The sequence below is a fragment of the Pinus tabuliformis genome, chromosome 9, assembly GCF_031772625.1.
Source record: "Pinus tabuliformis cultivar Carrire ecotype Pingquan chromosome 9, CPIR1, whole genome shotgun sequence".
NCBI classification, from domain to species: Eukaryota; Viridiplantae; Streptophyta; class Pinopsida; order Pinales; family Pinaceae; genus Pinus; species Pinus tabuliformis.
The window spans coordinates 1,059,527,760-1,059,551,825 of NC_142307.1; the positions used below are offsets into that span (position 1 = coordinate 1,059,527,760).

The following is a 24,066-nucleotide window of genomic DNA, read 5'->3' on the forward strand; positions in this document are numbered from 1 at the left end:
TATTAATATATTAATAATTTTAATTCATGTTATTACTATATTCCTTGTTTGTTTTATTCTTTTTCTAACACTATTCTGTAACACTATTATACTAATCATTATCATTATTTAATTCAGGTTATTATTATATTGTTTGTTTGTTTTATGTTTTATTTTTTACTTTTTTTACTATTTGTAACACTATTATACTAATCTTATGATTATTCAATTCATGTTATTACTATATATTTTTTTTGTTTTATGTTTTATGTTTTACTATATTGTATCACTATTATAATAATAATTATAATTATTTAATTCATGTTATTAATATATTGTTTGTTTGTTTTATGTTTTATGTTTTACTATTTTGTAACACTATTATACTAATCATTATGATTATTTAGTTCAAGTTATTAGTATATTAATAATTTTGATTGATGTCATTACTATATTGTTTGTTTGTTTTATGTTTTACTTTATGCTATTTTGTAACACTATTATATAAACATTATCATTCTTTAGTTCATGTTATTACTATATGAATAATTATAATTCATGTTATTACTATATTGTACGTTTGTTTTACTATATTGTAACACTATTATACTAATCAATATCATTATTTAATTCATGTTATTACTATATTGTAATTTTGTTTTATGTTTTATGTTTTACTATTTTGTAACACTACTATACTAATCATTATCATCATTTAATTCATGTTATTACTATATTGTTTGTTTGTGTTATGTTTTATGTTTTAACACTATTTTGTAACAGTATTATACTAATCATTTTAATTATTTAATTCATGTTATTACTATATTAATAATTTAATTTCATGTTATTACTATATTGTTTGTTTGCTTTATGTTTTATATTTTACAATTTTGTAACACCATTTGTTAGCAGTATTTTGTAACACTATGATACTCATCATGATCATTATTTAATTCATGTTATTACTATATTAATAATTTTAATTTATGTTATTATCATATCAATAATTTTAATTCATGATATTACAATTTTTTTTTTATGTTTTACAGTTTAGTATATTGTAAGACTATTTTTTAACACTATTATACTAATCATTATCATTATTTAATTCATGTTAATAATGTATTTTTTTTGTTTGTTTTAAGTTTTATGTTTTACTGTTTTGTAAAACTATTATACTAAACATTAACATTATTTAACTCATGTTTTTACTACATTGTTTGTTTGTTTTATGTTTTATGTTTTACTATATTATAACACTATTTTGTAACACTATTATACTAATCATTATTATTATTTAATTCATGTTATTACTATATTAATAATTTTAATTATGGTTATTACTATATTGTTTGTTACCTTTATGTTTTATGTTTTACTATAATGTAACACTATTATACTAATCAATATAATTATTTAATTCATGTTATTACTGTCTTGTTCATTTGTTTTATATTTTATGTTTTACTATTTTGTAACAATATTATACTAATCATTATCATTATTTATTTCATGTTATTACTATATTAATAATTTTAATTCATGTTATTACAATATTGTTTATTTGTTTTATGTTTTACTATATTGTAACACTATTTTGCAACACTATTATACTAATCATTATCATTATTTAACTCATGTTATTACTATATTAATAGTTTTAATTCATGTTATTACTACATTCCTTGTTTGTTTTATTTTTTTCTAACACTATTATACTAATCATTATCATTATTTAATTCATGTTATTACTGTATTTTTTGTTTTGTTTTATGTTTTATGTTTTACTATATTGTAACACTATTATAATAATAATTATAATTATTTAATTCATGTTATTAATATATTGTTTGTTTGTTTTATGTTTTATGTTTCACTATTTTGTAATATGATTTTGTAACACTATTATACTAATCATTATCATTATTTATTTCATGTTATTACTATATTAATAATTCTAATTCATGTTATTACTATATTGTTTGTTTGTTTTATGTTTTATGTTTTACAATACTGTAGCACTATTATACTAATCAATATCATTATTTAATTCATGTTATTACTATATTGTTTATTTGTTTTATATTTTGTGTTTAAATATTCTGTAACATTATTATACTAATCATTATCATTATTTATTTCATGTTATTACTATATTGATATTTTTAATTCAGGTTATTACTATATTAATAATTTTAATTCATGTTAATACTATATTGTTTGTTTGGTCTATGTTTTATGTTTTACTAGTTTGTAACAGTATTATATTAATCATTATAATTATCTAATTCGTGTTATTACTATATTAATGATTTTAATTCATGTTATTACTATATTGTTTGTTTGTTTTATGTTTTATTTTTTGTTGTTTTTCCACACTATTTTATAACACTATTATACTAATCATTTTCATTATTTAATTCATGTTATTACTATACTGTTTCCTCGTTTTATGTTTTAGGTTTGACTACATTGTAACACTATTTCGTAACATTATTATACTAATCATTATAATTATTTAATTCATGTTATTACTATATTAATAATTTTAATTCATGTTATTACTATATGGTTTGTTTGTTTTCTGTTTTATGTTTTACTATTTTGTAACACTATTATACTAATCATTGTCATTATTTACTCAATGTCTTTTTTTTCTCAATCTGTCTACTTCTATTATTATACAAAAAGATTCAAAATGTTATAGCAAGGCCGTAGCCTTGAAACTCGTGCCATGAGATTGACAATTAGCACAGCTGAACACCTTCCAAAAATGGTGGACTTCCATCTGTTACATCTTCTCCTAAGACTCTAAATATTGTGAAACAGACAAGCTGATACAAACAACTATTGCACTGGTTTGTAGCGCTGAACAAGGACAAATAGACATAGATCCAAACAGTCGACACAGAGACATATAGACACATACTATGACCTGACACAGGCACAATTGCGAGTTCCAAAAACAGAGTAATGCGCCTACTTCTTAGGCTGCCGAGAGCAGAGTGCCATCCGAGATCAGTCGTCATCTGTAGTGTAGGGTTCCTCCACTACCCTGCACCCAAATTGCAAAGAGTCTTCCGAGTCTGAGCGAAGGACCACCGAGCCGGTTGGGACTCCCGGAGCAGGCTCGCTTGGACCATCAGGGGCGGCTTGAGTCTCCAAGGAGGAACTTCCCGTGACCGGGCGGTGAGTGTCAATTGGAGGCGCTGTCCTTTGTTCTCGCGGAATTGCCTGATGAGCTGCTGCTTGGCCACTGAGATTTGCACAATTTTCAATAGCAACAGAGACTAAGAAAGTGAAATTGGCAAGAGTGCAGGGGATACGATAGCAGACTGTTGGATGCGCTGCATGCTCACATTCAACCAGCCTTCCGCGCCCGTGACCTCTACCTCTTCCAGCTCTGGAAACTTGAGGGCGATTTTGCTCAGGTGCCACCTGAACCAAGGAGGAGGGAGAGATGGGAGCAGACCTCTCTGAGGTGGCGCGTCCATGGGAGCCTCCACGTCTGCTACCCATTCTTGGACGCTCTCTCAGCATTGCAGTATACAGTGTATTGACCAGCGCACTAATACACGGACGAGAGCAACTAACCAGAACGTGAGCGCGTTGAACTAGAGCTAAATTCCTGTGAAACACTCTTGAGTCTGAGACGGAGATGGACTTGGGCACAGAGAGTGAATGCCCCTGAGCTACCAATAGGACCGCAGAGGAGTGCGAAGTGGCAGCAGAGGGATGCGAAGAGGCCGCCGAGGAATGCCAAGAAACCGTAGAGGAATGCGAGGAGGCCGCAGGAGCACAAACATTTTGAAGCGCCATTGCACAATTTACCAGGAGGTAGATGGAGGAGTAAACGAACCACATTAATAACCCTGCGTGAGACCAGCTCACTTGATCTGCACGGTTCCTCGTGGCGCGCATGGGCTGACACCTGCCCATGTGAAGCGCCACCTTCGTACCCTTACGTTGATTGAACACCCGCATCTGAGACATTATTTCGTCAATATTACTACTATATTAAATATTTTATTTCATGTTATTACTATATTGTTTGTTTGTTTTATGTTTTACTATATTGTAGCACTATTTTGGAACGCCATTATACTAATCAATATCGTTATTTAATCCATGTTATTACTGTATTGTTTGCTTTATGTTTTATGTCTTACTATTATGTAACATTGTTATACTGATCATTATCATTATTTAATTCATGTTATTACTATATAAATAATTTTAATTCATTTCTTACAATATTGTTTGTTTGTTTTATGTTTTACTATATTGTAGCACTATTCTATAACACTATTATTCTAATCAATATAATTATTTAATTCATGTTATTACTATATTAACAATTTTAATTCATGTTATTACTATATTGTTTGTTTGTTTTATGTTTTACTATTTTGTAACACTATTATACTAATCATTATCATTATTTAATTCATGTTGTTACTATATTAATAATTTTAATTCATGTTATTACTATATTGTTTGTTTGTTTTATGTTTTATGTTTTACTATTTTGCAACAGTATTTTGTAACACTATTATACCAATCATTATCAATATTCAATTCATGTTATTACTATACTAATAATTTTAATTCATGTTATTATTATGTTGTGTGTTTGTTTTATGTTTTATGTTTTACTATATTGTAACACTATTGTACTAATCATTAACATTGTTTAATTCATTTTATTAATATATTATTAATTTTCATTCACGTTATTACTATATTAATAATTTCACTTCATGTTATTACTATATTGTTTGTTTGTTTTATGTTTTATAATTTATTATATTGTAACACTATTATACTAATCATTATCATTATTTAATTCATGTTATAACTATATTGTTTTTTTGTTTTATATTTTATGTTTTACTATTTTGTAAAACTATTTTTTAAGACTATTATACTAATCATCAGCATTACTTAATTCATGTTATTACTATATTGTCTATTTGTTTTATGTTTTATGTTCTACTATATTGTAGCACTGTTTTGTAACACTATTATATTAATCATTATAATTATTTAATTCATGTTATTACTATATTGTTTGTTTGTTTTATGTTTTATGTTTTACTATTTTGTAACACTATTATACTAATAATTATAATTATTTAATTCATGTTATTACTAACTTAATAATTTTAATTCATGTTACTACTGTATTGTTTGTTTGTTTTATGTTTTATGTTTTACTATATTGTAACAATAATTTGTAACAGTATTATACTAATCATTATAATTATTTAATTCATGTTATTACTATATTGTCTCTTTGTTTTATGTTTTATGTTTTACTATATTGTAGCACTATTTTGTAACATTATTATAATAATCAATATCATTATTTAATTCATGTTATTACTATATTGTTCGTTTGTTTTTTATTTTATGTTTTGCTATTTTGTAACACCATTTTCTAACACTATTATACTAATCATTATCATTATTTATTTCATGTTATTACTATATTAGCAATTTTAATTCATGTTATTACTATATTGTTTATTTTATGTTTTATGTTTTACTATGTTGTAACACTATTATACTAATAATTATCATTATTTAATTCATGTTATTACTATATTAATAACTTTAATTCATGTTATTACTATATTGTTTGTTTTATGTTTTATGTTTTACTACTTTGTAACACTATTATACTAATCATTATCATTATTTAATTCATGTTATCACAACATTAATAATTTTAATTCATGTTTTTACTATATTGTTTGTTTGTTTTATTTTTTATGGTTTACTATTTTGTAACACTGTTATACTAATCATTATCATTATTTAATTCATGTAATTACTATATTGTTTGTTTGTTTTATGTTTTACTATTTTGTAACACTATTGTACTAATCATTAACATTATTTAATTTATTTTATTACTATATTATTAATTTTAATTCATGTTATTACTATATTATTAATTTCAATTCATGTTATTACTATATTGTTTATGTTTTATATTTTATGTTTTACTATATTGTAACACTATTATACTAATCATTAACATTATTTAATTCATGTTATTACTATATTAATAATTTTAAGCCATGTTATTACGATATTTTTTGTTTGTTTTATGTTTTATGTTTTATTTTTTACTATTTTATAACACTATTTTGTAACATTATTATACTAATCTTATCATTATTTCATTCATGTTATTACTATATAAATAATTTTAATTCACGTTTTTACTATATTGTCTGTTTGTTTTATGTTTTATGTTTTACTATATTGTAACACTATTATACTAATCAGTATCATTATTTAATTCATGTTACTACTATATTGTTTGTTTGTTTTATGTTTTATTTCAGACTATTTTGTAACACTATTATACTAAACATTATCATTCTTTAGTTCATGTTATTACTATATTAATAATTTTAATTCATGTTATTACTGTATTGTGCGTTTGTTTTATGTTTTATGTTTTACTATTTTGTAATACTACTATACTAATCATTATCATTGTTTAATTCATGTTATTAGCATATTGCTTATTTGTTTTATGTTTTACTATTTTGCAACGCTATTTTGTAACACTACTGTACTAATCATTATCATTATTTAATTCATTTTATTACTATATTATTTGTTTGTTTTATGTTTTAAGTTTTACTATTTTGTAACAGTGTTATACTAATCATTATAATTATTTAATTCATTTTATTACGATATTATTTGTTTGTTTTATGTTTTATATTTTACAATTTTGTAACACTATTTTGTACACTATTTTGTAACACTATTATTGTCACGCCTCTACTTATTAACTTTAAGCCCATAAAAAAAAATTTTGATTGCGGTAATAATAATTCTAACCATGCACATGGAACTTATATGCATTATTATCATTAACCGTGAATATACAACTTAACTGCACAGTGCATAAGATCTTATCGTGATATCTTACCATATATATGTCGAAGGGTTGTTTTGTTAACATAGTTCATATAACCTGATTATGAAATATCTGCACATGATTATATGCGGTGAGTTCTTTAATATCTTGTATCTACACATACTGGCTTCCGTGCTGGAGGTGAGAGTTGGCAAGGCCATCTCATGACACCTGGACTTACCTTAAGGCTGACTGACTTCTTCACGTGAACGGGAATGGCTCCCGTTAGGAACTTTCCCGCCCGGTTCTTTGGTAATCTCGCAATGATCAACGGAGGTTATTCGATGGCAGAGATCAACGGAGGCAGACGCTCCACGTCTCAAAAGGACTCTTTGTGTTTATAAAAGCAGACCTCCGCATACCTCGCGATTTCCTTGGTTTTACTCGGCGTTTGTTTGTCTCCGTGCCATTCTGTCTCGTCTGTGTATCAAATCCTTGGTTCCGATACAGTTTATCCTCCAGCTTGCGGTGTCTGTCATGGCGCCACCATTCCAGGGCTACCAGCTACCGAATTGGCTCAGTGAGTTTTATTGGTTAAATGTTTCAAGGTTATTCTGTGTTAAATTTCAAGTAATGTCAATTACTAGTCTTCCTTGTTTACAGGTTATGGATGGCGGTTTTGATTACGCGACCATGGTTATGATGCAGATAAAGGTTTCCTTCTTTGTACAGTGCTTGAGAAGCACTTATATACATTTCATGTTTAAGCAAACACGATTTCCTTGTCTATATAATGATATTTTACTTGCACATATGATACTCGGTTCAGTTCCTCTGTTATGTATCTGCTTGTACATATTCCATTCGGTTCGATTCCTCTGTTGGGCATTTACTTGTTTTCTATGTTTATATACATATAATAGGAACGCCGTAAGGGTTGCACCTGCATCCGAACTCGATGGGTGCATGGTCGACCCCGGCTTGAGTTCTCTGTGAATAGACCACTGTTCAAACCAGCAAGTTACCAATATTTAATAAGGTTATTCTTTTTCTAGCAGTTCTGAAGTCCTCAACAGAAATGCATGTATAGCTGGCTTTATGGACCATATACGAATGGCATGTTTTCATTTATATACATATGTCAATGGATGTTATAATACAGCTATCTTACGCCTTTCCTATGCTTATAGCAGGCTCTCATTTTATCAATGTATATTTACCACTCGATACCTCGAGGGTTTGTCATTTCTGTCAGCTTTTAAATCCTTTCATTGCTTTTATTTGAGATTCATATGTGGTTTCAAACTCTGTTCCCGGTTTACATATACAAGCTCTTATTCAATGCTTTCATGTGAAATTCGTACATGTTTATAAGCTCGATTCTGAGCCTTCATTTGAGATTTATACAATTTCATAAGCTTTGTTCTGTTTGGCCTTAACTGTTTTATTTAAGAGGAAACAGAGCGGAAAGCTCTTGCATGCATACCTGGCATTCTTGGCTCAGGTTATGATGCGAGGAAGTTAATACTACGCATCGATAGATCCTCATGCTTCTGTCTGAAGTTTATTGGATAAAATGCAGGCCTTGGTGTTTATGCCGATTACGGCACTATCAAAAATGTTTTCTTGTTTTACTAGTTTACATTTTTCTCTTCTTCATCTGAGCACTAACCCGCTCAACTCTAACTCCGTCGCCCATTCAAGCCTCTGCTGGAACCCTAACCCAAAGCCTCTCACTTTCCTCTGTCTGTCTTCAAGAAACGAGACCAGCATACGCGGTCCTGAAATTATTAGTACTTACAGAGTAAGGGTTTATTCTTCGTTTGGTTATACTGCAAGTTACAGTACCCAGAATAATATAGAACCTCTACTGTTCTTATTAAATAAATCCCGTTTACCTGGCCTATCTACTACAGGGACAGGGTATGTGTCTCGGGAATTCCTACAGAGAGTATTACAGCTCTGTCGTCTTACGAATAATGTACATTTAAATGCTAGGCAGCAATCTCATAACTATTGCCTTAAATCCCCAAGAATTGGGTTTTATAACCAAGATACAATTTCTGTTTCGCATTCAATCTTTACATACTAAGATTAGCAGAGACTTACAAGTATCCTGGTCTAAAAACCTGTAAACCGTAACAGCAGTTACTTAATAGGTTTCCGATACTTACCTGGTTTCCGTGCGTGTTGTATTTCTGGTAGCAAGCCTCCTGCAATTTCCTGTTTAAGCTCTTTAACCACCCAACCTTGAGACTTCGTCCTTCGGGACCTGAGTCTCCCCCCGAGCTCACTCTTACCGGATCCCAATCCTCAGTAAGACTGCACCAATGTCTTGACTATCTGGTCTCTACCAGACTTAGTTCAAAACCAGGCATGTTCTTCTTCTGTTCTTCTATTCCCTTCTGTCTGTCACTACAGCACAGAAGCAAGAACTTTCATTCCCCCTCCCTTCTTCCTGGAAATCTTTCCAGTTAAGGGAAGTGGATCTTTTTCAGTTCCATCAACTGTTTTCCCTTTTTATGAAACTCCATCCTCTCTTGTTAGGGTGCTCGCTGATCCATTTAACCAATGCCAAGAATTAGTTGTAACTGAAATGTAATTTAAAATTACTTTTACGCAGGTTTGAATAACTGATTGGTAATTTAAAATTACTTTACGTGGGGTAAATCACAATAGGTATATTACATACTCCCCCCCTTAACAGGAACACCGTCCTCGGTGTTCATCTTTCGTCGGAACTTTGATATTTACTCGTGGTATCACCATCTAATCCACACAAAATGTGATCCTTTCTCTTTGAAATCAACGATTTCATTCCGACAAACAACATAGTAATGATATAGTCATAAGAAATATCATTAGTTATAAGCATCAATAGTCATAATCATTCGTAATTGCAAAAATATGCAACTTCTAATCGCCACCACCTGGCCCTTATTCATTCATAATAAACAATTCTTTGTGTCAACTTACCATAACTTACCATCTTATGCTTGAAAATCATGAATACTTCCATGTAAGCCTGTTAATAAAGGTTGGACAATTCTTCACCCTTCCATGGTAAGTAGTTCCTGCAATATATGACTAACAAATTCAACCACATTAGTCACTATATTTTGAGTCAAATGAGACACTTTTGACTAGCAATTAATTGTGCAATATTAGATGCTTTCTAAATCACAATACTTTTACAAGTACTTAAAGAGCACTAACACTAATCATCAAATGATAAATCACTGCTCACGTGCACACTGAATGAATTCTCACTAAAGACATCCGTAAAGTACTTCAAGAAGTACCAAAAGAGCACCTAGCTCTCTAATCATCAAAACAGTCAATCACTGCATCAAGCAAGAATTGTCTTAGCTCCCACTAAGATGTTCACAACATGAATAACACAATAAAGGAATTAAAATTTCCATTTATTCTTATTGAGCACTAAGCTCATTTCTTATTAAATGTGCATAACATACTTTACACATCTATATGTAAAATTCCTTTTTAACATAACATATAGCTGATTAGTTAATTCCTTTAGCCATTAGTCCACAATGAACTAAAGAATTCCCAATCCATGGAAATTGGTTCTCACAACCAACTCGAGTCATTTTCACATCCAGATAGTTTCTTTGATAGAGACCTTACCAGGTCTAACATAGAATCCCACTGGCCAACCAGCTCAAGAATTCTAGGGAGAGGAGATATGGGCAGACAAGTACCATCAACCCTTCCGGGCAGGTAGCTGCCATCAACCCAACTCCGGGCAGACAAGTACCATCAACCCCTCTGGGCAGGTAATTTCCATCAACCCAACTCCGGGTAGACAAGTACCATCAACCCCTCCGGGCAGGTATTGCCATCAACCCAAGCACTTGCAGGTCCTACTCGACCGCAATTGCACTGGTCTTGCCAGTAAACGCCATCTGATCCTAACCAGACATAGCGTACACAGGAAAATTCTTTTCCTCTTATGCCATCTGATCCTAACCAGACATAGCATGAATATTTTTTCTTTTGATACTCTTTCTCAAAGTAATTTGCACAATGAACCATATGAACATTATCATTAGCACAACAGACATGCATGTATACCATGCATTTACACTTAACCCCAACATGGGTCCACAACATCAAGATTGATGGGAAACATATCCATCATACATGTTGTATGCATGCAAATTTTCCAAATAACATAATTCATGCATATCATATAACATCATTATTTCTCATTTATAATTGCATTTCACATTGCAGCAATTTATGTGATGAGTTTTCTTGTTGCCATTAAGCTACCACTACTTAATCCCATCAGCAACGTTAGTTATAAATATGCATCAGTTAACACGTATTTCATTTCCAAGAGTGTTCATGCATACAATCTTGTCATGTATAAAAGTATATGCAAATACTCATTAATGTATAAATGTCAGCAACAGTTGAGTTAATACTCTCAGCATTCCCAATTTTGCCATAGTCTGTTGTTCCAATTCAAATCATCATTAATGGAGTATTATCTTACGTTTACTATGGCTAGCTTGGGTCATGCATTGTTAGTGTAATTAAACATAATTCCTCTAACATACAAGAACACAACTCTTATGTCACAATGACTAATCTTTGTGCATACTATTGCTTATCGTATAAGCCCTTCTTTAATGTATGCAACACTTATTCCCTTCTCTAGAAGACCACCATCATTTCATACGACAAGCCACATACCTCTTTCTTAAAGGAAGTCATTTTAATCCTCATTTCTCTATCTTCAGATGTGAGGGTTTCTCAAGATTCCCTTTCCAGAAATTATGAAAGGTATCTATCTTAGGCATAAAAAACAGGATACAAAAACAAGGATTAATTATCCTTTATGTATCAAAATCAAGCAATCAACACAGCTCATCCAACAAGACAATCTCTCCAAGAGATTTATCATTTTCAAGGAAGCTAGCATGACCACTTTCTCTAAGTACACACAGACTCATAATTCCAAGGTCAAACAGCTACCAATATGCAACATGTGTGCTCCTAACACAATTACTTTACTTTAATGCACATAGTTCTTTTCATGCAACAAGTAAGGATTTTGGTTCTTGTATGAACACTATTCTAATGTGTCTTTAAAGGAAGGAACCTCTATCTCCATTTCCAAGAATTCTCATAAAATCCTTTATCTTCATACATGAAGTATGCATACTCTTAGGATGAGACTATATTTATGTATATATGTAATATACTCTTTCCTCAAGAAATTAGGGATAAATATCTATGTGCCCAGAAGCACATCCTTAGTTATCTTTTATCATGCATGTAATGCATAATCATTTTTCTAGAACTTAGAGACTAACTAGAATCATAATGCAATTAGCATATATATATATTTTCCAAGAAGCTTTTATCAAATAAAGATACATACTTTAATTCAAGAAAACTTGGCCACCTTCCATGTTATGTCCTCAGGACATTTATATGCTTCATCCTCTTTCTCAAGAAGATTCTTTGGCTATATTTAGCAAGGATTTTATTCCAAGAAAAACAACAAGAGACAAACATTTCTCTCACAAGACTCACATGTAGTCCTACTAGGAGGAACTACCTATTCTCTTACTAAGAAGCATATAAAATAACCAATTCTTTTACTGCAAGTATTATCATATTTTCTCTAGCAAGAAAACATATGAACCATCAATCTTTAACTGCATGCCTTAACCCATTTTCTTTACCAAGAAAAATCTATAAAAGAACCATTCTTTTATTGCATGCATTCAAATACTTTCTCTACTAAGAAATCATATAAAACATTCATACATGTTCTTCAAGTAAGTGAACAAGACACTTATCTTTATCCTTGGATCAACATGCATAACTAACAAGTTAAACCACCCTTACCGGAAGCAATGGCTTTACTTATGCAATTAGAAGCATAATCTCCTAAATGTCACACACGCACCAGAGTTACCACTTGATGCTAGATGCAACAACTATCATAACAGTACTATGTGTCTCTTTCCAAAATAATGACTTCAAGGAGACATTATGAAAATCATTAACATCAACACATTATGGTTATCATTTTCCAACTCCTTAAGCATGGTCAAGGAAATACTCACATGCTCATCGAGCACTATCTAGTCATCCCAAGACTTAGAGTCTTCTGCAAGATTCTAACACTCAAAGCTTGCTTTATCTGGTCATCACCAGACTAAGTGATTTTCTTTTTCCCCTCTCCGTCTGTCCCTACAGCACGGTCTTTTTCCTTCTCCTTGCTTCCTTTTCCTTTGGAAGCATCTAAGGTTGGGGAAGGCAATTAGAGTTTACTGACAGCTATTTTAACACAGGTAGTCTATTTATGTATAATTATCACATGTAATTATACCATGAATAGGTCCTAGAAATGTTACCCACTGCACATGCCTCTACAATTTACTTCACACTGGAATGCAACATGCATAAGAAATCCATCATTCCCATAGTAGAGATAAATTCAACCATCCTTACATCGAGGTTCCAATGGTTTTTATCTCTCAACAAGTAATGATAAACACATATCATGCTAATGGATTTCAGTTGATTAGAGGGTAATCATCATTAAATCTATTAAGACATAAGCATATACTCTTCATCATGCATTCTCATGGTGAATAAAATTAAGAACTCTTCTCATGAACAACTGGACTATAGCACAGAGAGAGTAAAGAATCTTCATACACACATTCCATGCATGTGACACCATCCAACCTTCACTTGTTTACGAAATGTAACAATCTTAGTCCAATTGAATTAACGCATATAAGTTCTATGGGTTAGTCATACAATACTAACCAATCTCAACTACCAATCGTCTTCATGCATCCATGACAAGACTGAATCAAAAGTTAGTTATGAAAATCAAGTCTCGCTGCTTGACTCATTGCATGTTTTCAATATCTAAAGGGGTTCTTCTAATGTTCTTTTTAAAACAATTTTTCATCCTATTCAAGGATGTTCCCCCTAATTTTATATTCATGCATTGGCTCATTAAGTTTCGTTCATTGTAATTTCAATCTAGTTCAATATATGCATTGCTGTTATTGCCATATGTGCAAATCAAAAGTTGGTAGTTGGTTGTCACTTCCTCAATGAGTGTTCAATATAGTTCTTAAGTGTAATGAGTGTTCAAATCTTTGTTTGTAAGTGCGACAAAAGTTTCATTGTCTTTTATCCTCATCAGGAATCCAACGTTATGAATGTAGTTATGCAACAACTTATTACCTGCTTCTCAAGGAAGTTATAAACATGAATCACACCCATCATGCCAAAAGTAGTGTACGTCATAAATGAATATGCGAATGATTAAACTCATACCTGAGTTAATGCCTACTGATGGCGTACCTCAATATCCTTTCCACTTACCAATTCCCAAAGGTGCCAGTATTGCAACCTTTAGCTCTGATACCAATTGTCACGCCTCTACTTATTAACTTTAAGCCCATAAAAAAAAAATTTGATTGCGGTAATAATAATTCTAACCATGCACATGGAACTTATATGCATTATTATCATTAACCGTGAATATACAACTTAACTGCACAGTGCATAAGATCTTATCGTGATATCTTACCATATATATGTCGAAGGGTTGTTTTGTTAACATAGTTCATATAACCTGATTATGAAATATCTGCACATGATTCTATGCGGTGAGTTCTTTAATATCTTGTATCTACACGTACTGGCTTCCGTGCTAGAGGTGAGAGTTGGCAAGGCCATCTCATGACACCTGGACTTACCTTAAGGCTGACTGACTTCTTCACGTGAACGGGAATGGCTCCCGTTAGGAACTTTCCCACCCGGTTCTTTGGTAATCCCGCAATGATCAACGGAGGTTATTCGATGGCAGAGATCAACGGAGGCAGACGCTCCACGTCTCAAAAGGACTCTTTGTGTTTATAAAAGTAGACCTCCGCATACCTCGCGATTTCCTTGGTTTTACTCGGCGTTTGTTTGTCTCCGCGCCATTCTGTCTCGTCTGTGTATCAAATCCTTGGTTCCGATACAGTTTATCCTCCAGCTTGCGGTGTCTGTCATGGCGCCACCATTCCAGGGCTACCAGCTACCGAATTGGCTCAGTGAGTTTTATTGGTTAAATGTTTCAAGGTTATTCTGTGTTAAATTTCAAGTAATGTCAATTACTAGTCTTCCTTGTTTACAGGTTATGGATGGCGGTTTTGATTACGCGACCATGGTTATGATGCAGATAAAGGTTTCCTTCTTTGTACAGTGCTTGAGAAGCACTTATATACATTTCATGTTTAAGCAAACACGATTTCCTTGTCTATATAATGATATTTTACTTGCACATATGATACTCGGTTCAGTTCCTCTGTTATGTATCTGCTTGTACATATTCCATTCGGTTCGATTCCTCTGTTGGGCATTTACTTGTTTTCTATGTTTATATACATATAATAGGAACGCCGTAAGGGTTGCACCTGCATCCGAACTCGATGGGTGCATGGTCGACCCCGGCTTGAGTTCTCTGTGAATAGACCACTGTTCGAACCAGCAAGTTACCAATATTTAATAAGGTTATTCTTTTTCTAGCAGTTCTGAAGTCCTCAACAGAAATGCATGTATAGCTGGCTTTATGGACCATATACGAATGGCATGTTTTCATTTATATACATATGTCAATGGATGTTATAATACAGCTATCTTACGCCTTTCCTATGCTTATAGCAGGCTCTCATTTTATCAATGTATATTTACCACTCGATACCTCGAGGGTTTGTCATTTCTGTCAGCTTTTAAATCCTTTCATTGCTTTTATTTGAGATTCATATGTGGTTTCAAACTCTGTTCCCGGTTTACATATACAAGCTCTTATTCAATGCTTTCATGTGAAATTCGTACATGTTTATAAGCTTGATTCTGAGCCTTCATTTGAGATTTATACAATTTCATAAGCTTTGTTCTGTTTGGCCTTAACTGTTTTATTTAAGAGGAAACAGAGCGGAAAGCTCTTGCATGCATACCTGGCATTCTTGGCTCAGGTTATGATGCGAGGAAGTTAATACTACGCATCGATAGATCCTCATGCTTCTGTCTGAAGTTTATTGGATAAAATGCAGGCCTTGGTGTTTATGCCGATTACGGCACTATCGAAAATGTTTTCTTGTTTTACTAGTTTACATTTTTCTCTTCTTCATCTGAGCACTAACCCGCTCAACTCTAACTCCGTCGCCCATTCAAGCCTCTGCTGGAACCCTAACCCAAAGCCTCTCACTTTCCTCTGTCTGTCTTCAAGAAACGAGACCAGCATACGCGGTCCCGAAATTATTAGTACTTACAGAGTAAGGGTTTATTCTTCGTTTGGTTATACTACAAGTTACAGTACCCAGAATAATATAGAACCTCTGCTGTTCTTATTAAATAAATCCCGTTTACCTGGCCTATCTACTACAGGGACAGGGTATGTGTCTCGGGAATTCCTACAGAGAGTATTACAGCTCTGTCGTCTTACGAATCATGTACATTTAAATGCTAGGCAGCAATCTCATAACTATTGCCTTAAATCCCCAAGAATTGGGTTTTATAACCAAGATACAATTTCTGTTTCACATTCAATCTTTACATACTAAGATTAGCAGAGACTTACAAGTATCCTGGTCTAAAAACCTGTAAACCGTAACAGCAGTTACTTAATAGGTTTCCGATACTTACCTGGTTTCCGTGCGTGTTGTATTTCTGGTAGCAAGCCTCCTGCAATTTCCTGTTTAAGCTCTTTAACCACCCAACCTTGAGACTTCGTCCTTCGGGACCTGAGTCTCCCCCGAGCTCACTCTTACCGGATCCCAATCCTCAGTAAGACTGCACCAATGTCTTGACTATCTGGTCTCTACCAGACTTAGTTCAAAACCAGGCATGTTCTTCTTCTGTTCTTCTATTCCCTTCTGTCTGTCACTACAGCACAGAAGCAAGAACTTTCATTCCCCCTCCCTTCTTCCTGGAAATCTTTCCAGTTAAGGGAAGTGGATCTTTTTCAGTTCCATCAACTGTTTTCCCTTTTTACGAAACTCCATCCTCTCTTGTTAGGGTGCTCGCTGATCCATTTAACCAATGCCAAGAATTAGTTGTAACTGAAATGTAATTTAAAATTACTTTTACGCAGGTTTGAATAACTGATTGGTAATTTAAAATTACTTTACGTGGGGTAAATCACAATAGGTATATTACAATTATACTCATCATTATCATTATTTAATTCATGTTATTAATGTATTTTTTGTTTGTTTTATGTTTTACTGTTTTGTAAAACTATTATACTAAACATTAACATTATTTAACTTATGGTATTACTATATTGTTTGTTTGCTTTATGTTTTATGTTTTACTATATTGTAACACTATTTTGTAACAATATTATACTAATCATTATCATTGTTTAATTCATGTTATTAATATCTTAATAATTTTATTTCATTTTATCACTATATTTTTTTTTTATGTTTTATGTTTTACAATATTGGAACACTATTTTGTAACATTATTATCCTAATCATTATCATAATTTAATTCATGTTATTACTATATCGTTCGTTTATTTTATGTTTTATGTTTTACTATTTTGTAACACTAATATACTGATCATTATCATTACTTAATTCTTGTTAATAGCATATTGTTTGATTGTTTTATGTTTTATGTTTTACTATTTTGCAACACTATTTTGTAACACTACTATACTAATCATAATCATTATTTAATTCATGTTATTACTATATTGTTTGTTTGTTTTATGTTTTACGTTTTACTATTTTGTAACACTATTATACTAATCAATATCATTATTTAATTCATGTTATTACTATATTGTTTGTTTGTTTTATATTTTATGTTTTACTATTTTGTAACACCATTTTGTAACACTATTATACTAATCATTATCATTATTTAATTCATGTTATTACTATATTGTTTGTTTGTTTTATGTTTTACATTTTACTATATTTTAAAATTATTTTGTAACACTATTATACTAATCATTATCATTATTTAATTCATGTTATAGCTATATTGTTTATTTGTTTTATGTTTTGTGTTTTACTATTTTGTAACACTATTATACCAATCATTAATATTATTTAATTCATGTTATTAATATATTAATAATTTTAAGCCATGTTATTACGATATTGTTTGTTTGTTTTATGTTTTATTTTTTACTATTTTCTAACACTAATATACTAATCTTATCATTATTTAATTCATGTTATTACTATATTAATAATTTTAATTCATGTTATTACTATATTAATAATTTGAATTCATGTTCTTACTATATTGTTTGTTTGTTTTATGTTTTACTATATTGTAGCACTATTTTGTAACACTATTATACAAATCATTATAATTATTTATTTCATGTTATTACTATATTTTTTGTTTGTATTAAGTTTTATTATTTTGTAACGCTATTATACTAATCAATATCATTATTTAATTCATGTTATTACTATATTAATAATTTTAATTCATGTTATTACGATATTTTTTGTTTGTTTTATTTTTTGCTATTTCGTAACACTATTTTGTAGCACTATTTTGTAACACTATTATACTAATAATTGTCATTATTTAATTCATGTTATTACTATATTGTTTATTTCTTTTATATTTTATTTTTTACTATTTTATAACACAATTTTGTAACACTATTATACTAATCTTATATTATTTAATTCATGTTATTACTATATTGTTTGTTTGTTTTATGTTTTACTATTTTGTAAAACTATTATACTAAGCATTATCATTATTTAGTTCATGTGATTAGTATATTAATAATTTTAATTCATGTCGCTACTATATTGTTTGTTTGTTTTATGTTTTACTATATTGTAGCACTATTTTGTAACACTATTATACTAATCAATATAATTATTTAATTCGTATTATTACTATATTGTTTGATTGTTTTATATTTTATGTTTTACTATTTTATATCACTATTATACTAATCATTATCATTATTTATTTCATGTTATTACTATATTGTTTGTTTGTTTTATATTTTATGTTTTACTATATTGTAACTCTATTATACTCATCATTATCATTAATTAATTCATGTTATTATTATATTGTTTGTTTATTTTATGTTTTATGTTTTACTATATTGTAAGTCTATTTTGTAACACTTTTAAACTAATCATTATAACTATTTAATTCATGTGATTACTATATTAATAATTTTAATTCATGTTATTCGTATATTGTGTGTTTGTTTTATGTTTTATTTTTTACTATTTTGTAACACTAATATACTAAATTCATGTTATTACTATATTGTTTGTTTGTTTTATATTTTACATTTTACTATTTTGTAACAGTATTATACTAATCATTATAATTATTTAATTCATGTTATTACTATATTGTTTGTTTTGTGTTTTATATTTTACAATTTTATAACACTATTTTGTAGCACTATTTTGTAACACCATTTTGTAACACTATTATACCAATCATTATCATTATTTAATTAATGTTATTACTATATTGTTTGTTTGTTTTATGTTTTCCTATATTGTAACAATGTTATACTAATCATTATCATTATTTAAATTCATGTTATTACTATATTATGCATTTGTTTAAAGTTTTATGTTTTACTATTTTTAACACTATGTTGTAACACTATTATACTAATAATTATGATTATTTAATGAATGTTATTACTATATTTTTTGTTTGTTTTATGTTTTATGTTTTACTATATTGGAACATTATTTTTTTAACACTATTATACTAATCATTATAATTATTTAATTCATGTTATTACAATATTGTTTGTTTGTTTTATGTTTTATGTTTTACTATTTTGTAACACTATTATGCTAATAATTATCACTATTTGGTTCATGTTATTGCTATATTGTTTGTTTGTTTTATGTTTTTTGTAACCCTATTTTGTAACATTATTATGCTAATGATTATCATTATTTAATTCATGTTATTACTATATTGTTTGTTTGTCTTATGTTTTGTGTTTTACTATTTTGTAACACTATTATACTAATCATTGACATTATTTAATTCATGTTATTACTATATTAGTTATTTTAATTCATTTTATTCCTATATTTTTTTTTTTGTTTTTTGTTTCATGTTTTACTATATTGTAACAGTATTTTGTAACACTATTATACTAATCAATATCATTATTTAATTCATGTTATTACTATATTGTTTGTTTTTTTATGTTTCATGTTTTACTATATTGTAACATTATTATACCAATCATTATAATTATTTAATTCATGTTGTTACTATATTGCGTGTTTGTTTTATGTTTTATGTTTTTTTTTCTCAGTAAGACTATGCTAAGTAATTATATTATGTACAAAATAACATTACATGCAGTAAAACTAGTTTCCCATGGCCATCTGTGGCACGGTGGGTTGGCAGCCGGCTTTAGCATATAGATGTGTCCAGGCTACCTCAAAACTCATCAAAATTCTCCTTTTTACTTTGACATTGCCCTCGCAAGAGTTGTGACTCAAAATACTACCCTCGCAGGGGCGACCGTGGACATGTGCAAACGCCCAGAAAATGCTTACTAACTAAAACAAAATTAGAGAAAGACCTGCAGACAAACTACAAGACCCATACAAAAGCATATATTTTATCCCAAGCATAGAAAGCGACCGAGACAGAAGACCTCAAAACAGGACCTGGACAAAAAGAAGGATGGTTGAGTCCATGCCTGCTACTCCTCTAGTTCCGCCTCAACGATCGGGACCCATCCATATTCTTCCTGGGGTTCTGCCTGTACTTCTCCCGCTCTGGACGTGGATGCCTCCTGCGTCTGAGTTTGGACGGGTGCCTTCTCAGTTGCTTCTCTTGCTTGTTCCTCAGCCCTGCCCGCCTGGTCCGCGGAGGGCAATTTGCTACTGCTCGACCTGGCATTGTCCTCCTCTGCGTCCCTGATGAAGAGGACTGAAATGTGGGCACAAAGGCTTCCCAAATTGAACACTGCGGTGCCAAACGCTGGAAGCGCTGGCGGTCCTTCACTTGGGTTGCTGGAATCCAAGAATGGAGATGCTTGCAGGTGGGGAATTCTCGTCCGTCTATAACAGTAGCAGCAGCAACAATGGTGGTGGGCATCCGCTGCTGGAGGGTGAGAGGAGCCCCCACGACCCGTTCCTTGTCTACACGGTTGCCGTTCTCTGGTTCTGGCCATATTGTCAATGGAACTGGCTGCTCGAAACAGAGCTTCCAATGCAAGGTTCCAATTCTCAGAACCTGCAGATAGTGCTTTGCTATCTCTCCCTTGCGATGCAGGTAATTCAGAGTTCTCAGCGTCTGCCAGAAGGCAGAGAATGTCCCAGCTCGTCTGCGCAGCGTGCTTGTCGTGCTAAGAATGTCGTGACTCCATCCTCTCGCCCGCCTTAAGATCATCATCTGGCCCTTGAACCTTGAGCGCCATGAATGCGCCCTGCCCTCACAGCCTACCTCCATTAATGCCATTAAGGCTTCTGAACGGGAGCCCCTTCATTTAAGTCTGCGGCGACATCCCTTAAGTTCCTCCACGGGCTAGCTCGTGGCAACACTTGCTGGCCATGTGGCCTTACATTCATTCTTGTGCGAACACCCACATCCGGGTGGCTTGCATCTTTTTGGATGAGGCAATTGAATTCCTGTGCTTGTTGGTTGTTTTGAATGATATCCATGGATCCTGAGCGGAATACCTGATCATTTTCAACCCCTACATTGGCCAGTAGGTCTGCAATCTTGTTGCCTTCTCTTCTTATGTGATTGAAAGAGATGGCTCTGTTATTTCTGAGATATTGCTCCATGATGTTTAGCCTAGCTTCTAGTCTCCAACTTGGGGCGATTTTCCTGGCTTGGGATCCATTCTGTAAGTGAGTGGCGATGTTGATGAGCAGCTGGGAATCCCCTTCCACAATCAGGGGTTGGAGATTGAGCTGTTCCGCTTGTAGGAGCCCTTGCCAGAGGCCTTCTAGCTCGGCAGAATTGTTAGTGTCCCATCCCATATTTCCAAAGTAGATTTGCAGGGGAGTGCCAGCATGGTTCCTCAGAATTCCTCCGAATCCAGCAGCTCCAGGATTGCCCTTGGAAGCCCCATCAAAGTTGAGTTTGAAAGAACTGATGGGGGGAGGTTTCCAGCAGCTGTCATCTGTGCTGTTGTTGTTGGAAGAATGCTGCTTGTGATCTTCTTGTGGCAGTTGCAGCTGCCAATTGTCGAGGATGTTTCTCTCATTGTCTGTTGAGGGGTGATCTTCCTTCGACCAAGTTCTGAGCATCATGGTTTCATGAAGATTTCCTTGAAGTCTGTGCCAAATTTCCCCAATGTGGGAGCTTATGTTTTTGAAGATGCGCTTATTGCGTTCCTTCCAGATGTTCCATAAGATTAGGCCCGGGATGATTCTCTATAAGTGGTTGAGGATCTCACAGTTGTAGGGGCTTTTTGGCCATTGCCTAAGGTTGCTGATGATGTCGTCGTTTGCTCTACATCTTATTTGGCATCTGAAGCTCACTTTTTCCCAGATCTGGTTGGCTAGGGGATAGGTAGCTAGCAGGTGCTGGAGGGTTTCTTCGTTTTGAAAGCAATTATGAAATATAGAAGGGCCTTGAAAGCCTCTTTTCCTGAGTCTATCCCAAGTGAGGATTTTTTTATGCCCTACGAGCCAGAGGAAGTAGGAAATTTTGGGCCAAGCTCCGAGATCCCACAGATTACTCCATAAGGAATCGGTCGAAGGAGGAAAATTGCTAACCAGCTTGTAGGCTTCAGCTGTGGTGTAAGTCCCCTTGGGTAGATACCCCCATCTTAGAATGTCATGGCCTTCATGATACCGAATTCTTCGCTTTCTTTATTCTTCCCCGAGGTCTTCCATCTCCTTGCTGGTGGCATTGGTAAGAATTTGATTACTGTATTTCCATTTCCTGTATCCTTGCTCCCCTTCCTGTGTCCATAAAAGATGGACTTTATCCCGTAGCTGCTCCTGTCTGTTTGGTATTAGAGTTGGAGGAAGAGCACTAGTTAGCCTGGGCAGTTGATTCCAGGTGTCAGACCAAAATCTTGCTAGTTTTCCATTCCTGATCTCCCAAAAGTTGTGCTGTTGGATTAGGTGATGGTGCTGCTTGGCGGCATTCCAGATTAAAGACCCTTTCTCCGTGGGCGTGAACCTAATGAGTTCTTCCGGAGGTCTGTGGTTAGCATACTTGGCTGTCCAGATTTTGACCCAAGGCTTTTCAGGGTTTGTGATCCATTGCCACCAGATCTTGGCATTCATGATTGCATTACTGTGCTCTGGATCCCGAAGTCCAATGCCGCCCTTGCCTTTTGGCATGCATACCGTGGACCACTTAACCAGAGCCTATTTGTGATTTGTAGCTGAGCTGCCCCAGAGAAAATCATGATGTAGGCTTCTGATTCTCTTTATAACCCACTTAGGTGCTGCAAGAACTGAAAAACGATAGAGAGGCATGGATTATAGGACTGATTTGATAAGCACTACCCGACTGGCAAGGTTAAGAGATCTATAAGTCCAGAGGTTGAGGAGGGACTCAAGCTTTTCGAGGAGGTTGCTCCAAGCGGGTAGTTTTAAGGCAGAAGCAGTAAGGGGAGCGCCTAGATATTTGGAGGGAAGCGTGGCTGCAGGGATGCCCAGAATGCGAGTGATGGCGGATTTGACCTGAGGTGGGGTATGAAAGAAAACAATCTGCGACTTGGAGGTGTTGACATGAGTTCCAGAAGCCTCAGCGAAGTCGTTGAGGAGGGATTTGAATTGAGATACTTCCTGGGCAGAGGGATAACCATAAAGCATAGTATCATCAACAAATTGTTGATGAGAGGTGGCAGGGGTGTGGTGAACCGATATGCCCTTGAGCTGATGAGAGTGGAGGGCATGTTTAATGTGTCTACCTAGACCCTCCGCCATCAGGACAAAGAGGAAGGGGGATAAGGGGTCACCTTGCCTAATACCACGAGAGGGCTTGAAAGGGCGGGAGGGGATGCCATTTATCAGGATGGAGAAGTGAGTGGAGGTGATTAGGTTCATAATCCAGCTAATCCACATGGATCCAAATCCAAAAGCTTTTAACATATGCTGAATGTAAGACCAACTGAGCTTATCGAAGGCTTTAGAGAGATCCAGTTTGAGAATCATACCTGACTACTTAGAGTGCTTGAGAGAATG

At 32.8% G+C, this 24,066-nt stretch overlaps 2 protein-coding genes across 2 annotated transcripts; both read right to left on the reverse strand.

Moving 5' to 3' along the window:
- Positions 1-22,737: 22,737 nt before the first annotated feature.
- Positions 22,738-23,217, reverse strand: LOC149152388 (uncharacterized). The gene has a single exon (XM_089443459.1). It carries the CDS (start codon positions 23,215-23,217, stop codon positions 22,738-22,740), a length of 480 nt encoding a protein of 159 aa, XP_089299585.1.
- Positions 23,218-23,358: 141 nt separating this feature from the next.
- LOC149152389 (uncharacterized) lies at positions 23,359-23,808 on the reverse strand. Its single transcript, XM_089443460.1, has one exon. The coding sequence runs from the start codon at positions 23,806-23,808 to the stop codon at positions 23,359-23,361; it is 450 nt and encodes a 149-aa protein (XP_089299586.1).
- Positions 23,809-24,066: the final 258 nt, after the last annotated feature.

Coding starts and splice junctions, on each gene's coding strand:
- LOC149152388 (XM_089443459.1), bottom strand. CDS start 23,217: ATGCCAAAAGGCAAGGGCGGCATTGGACTTCGGGATCCAGAGCACAGT.
- LOC149152389 (XM_089443460.1), bottom strand. CDS start 23,808: ATGGCGGAGGGTCTAGGTAGACACATTAAACATGCCCTCCACTCTCAT.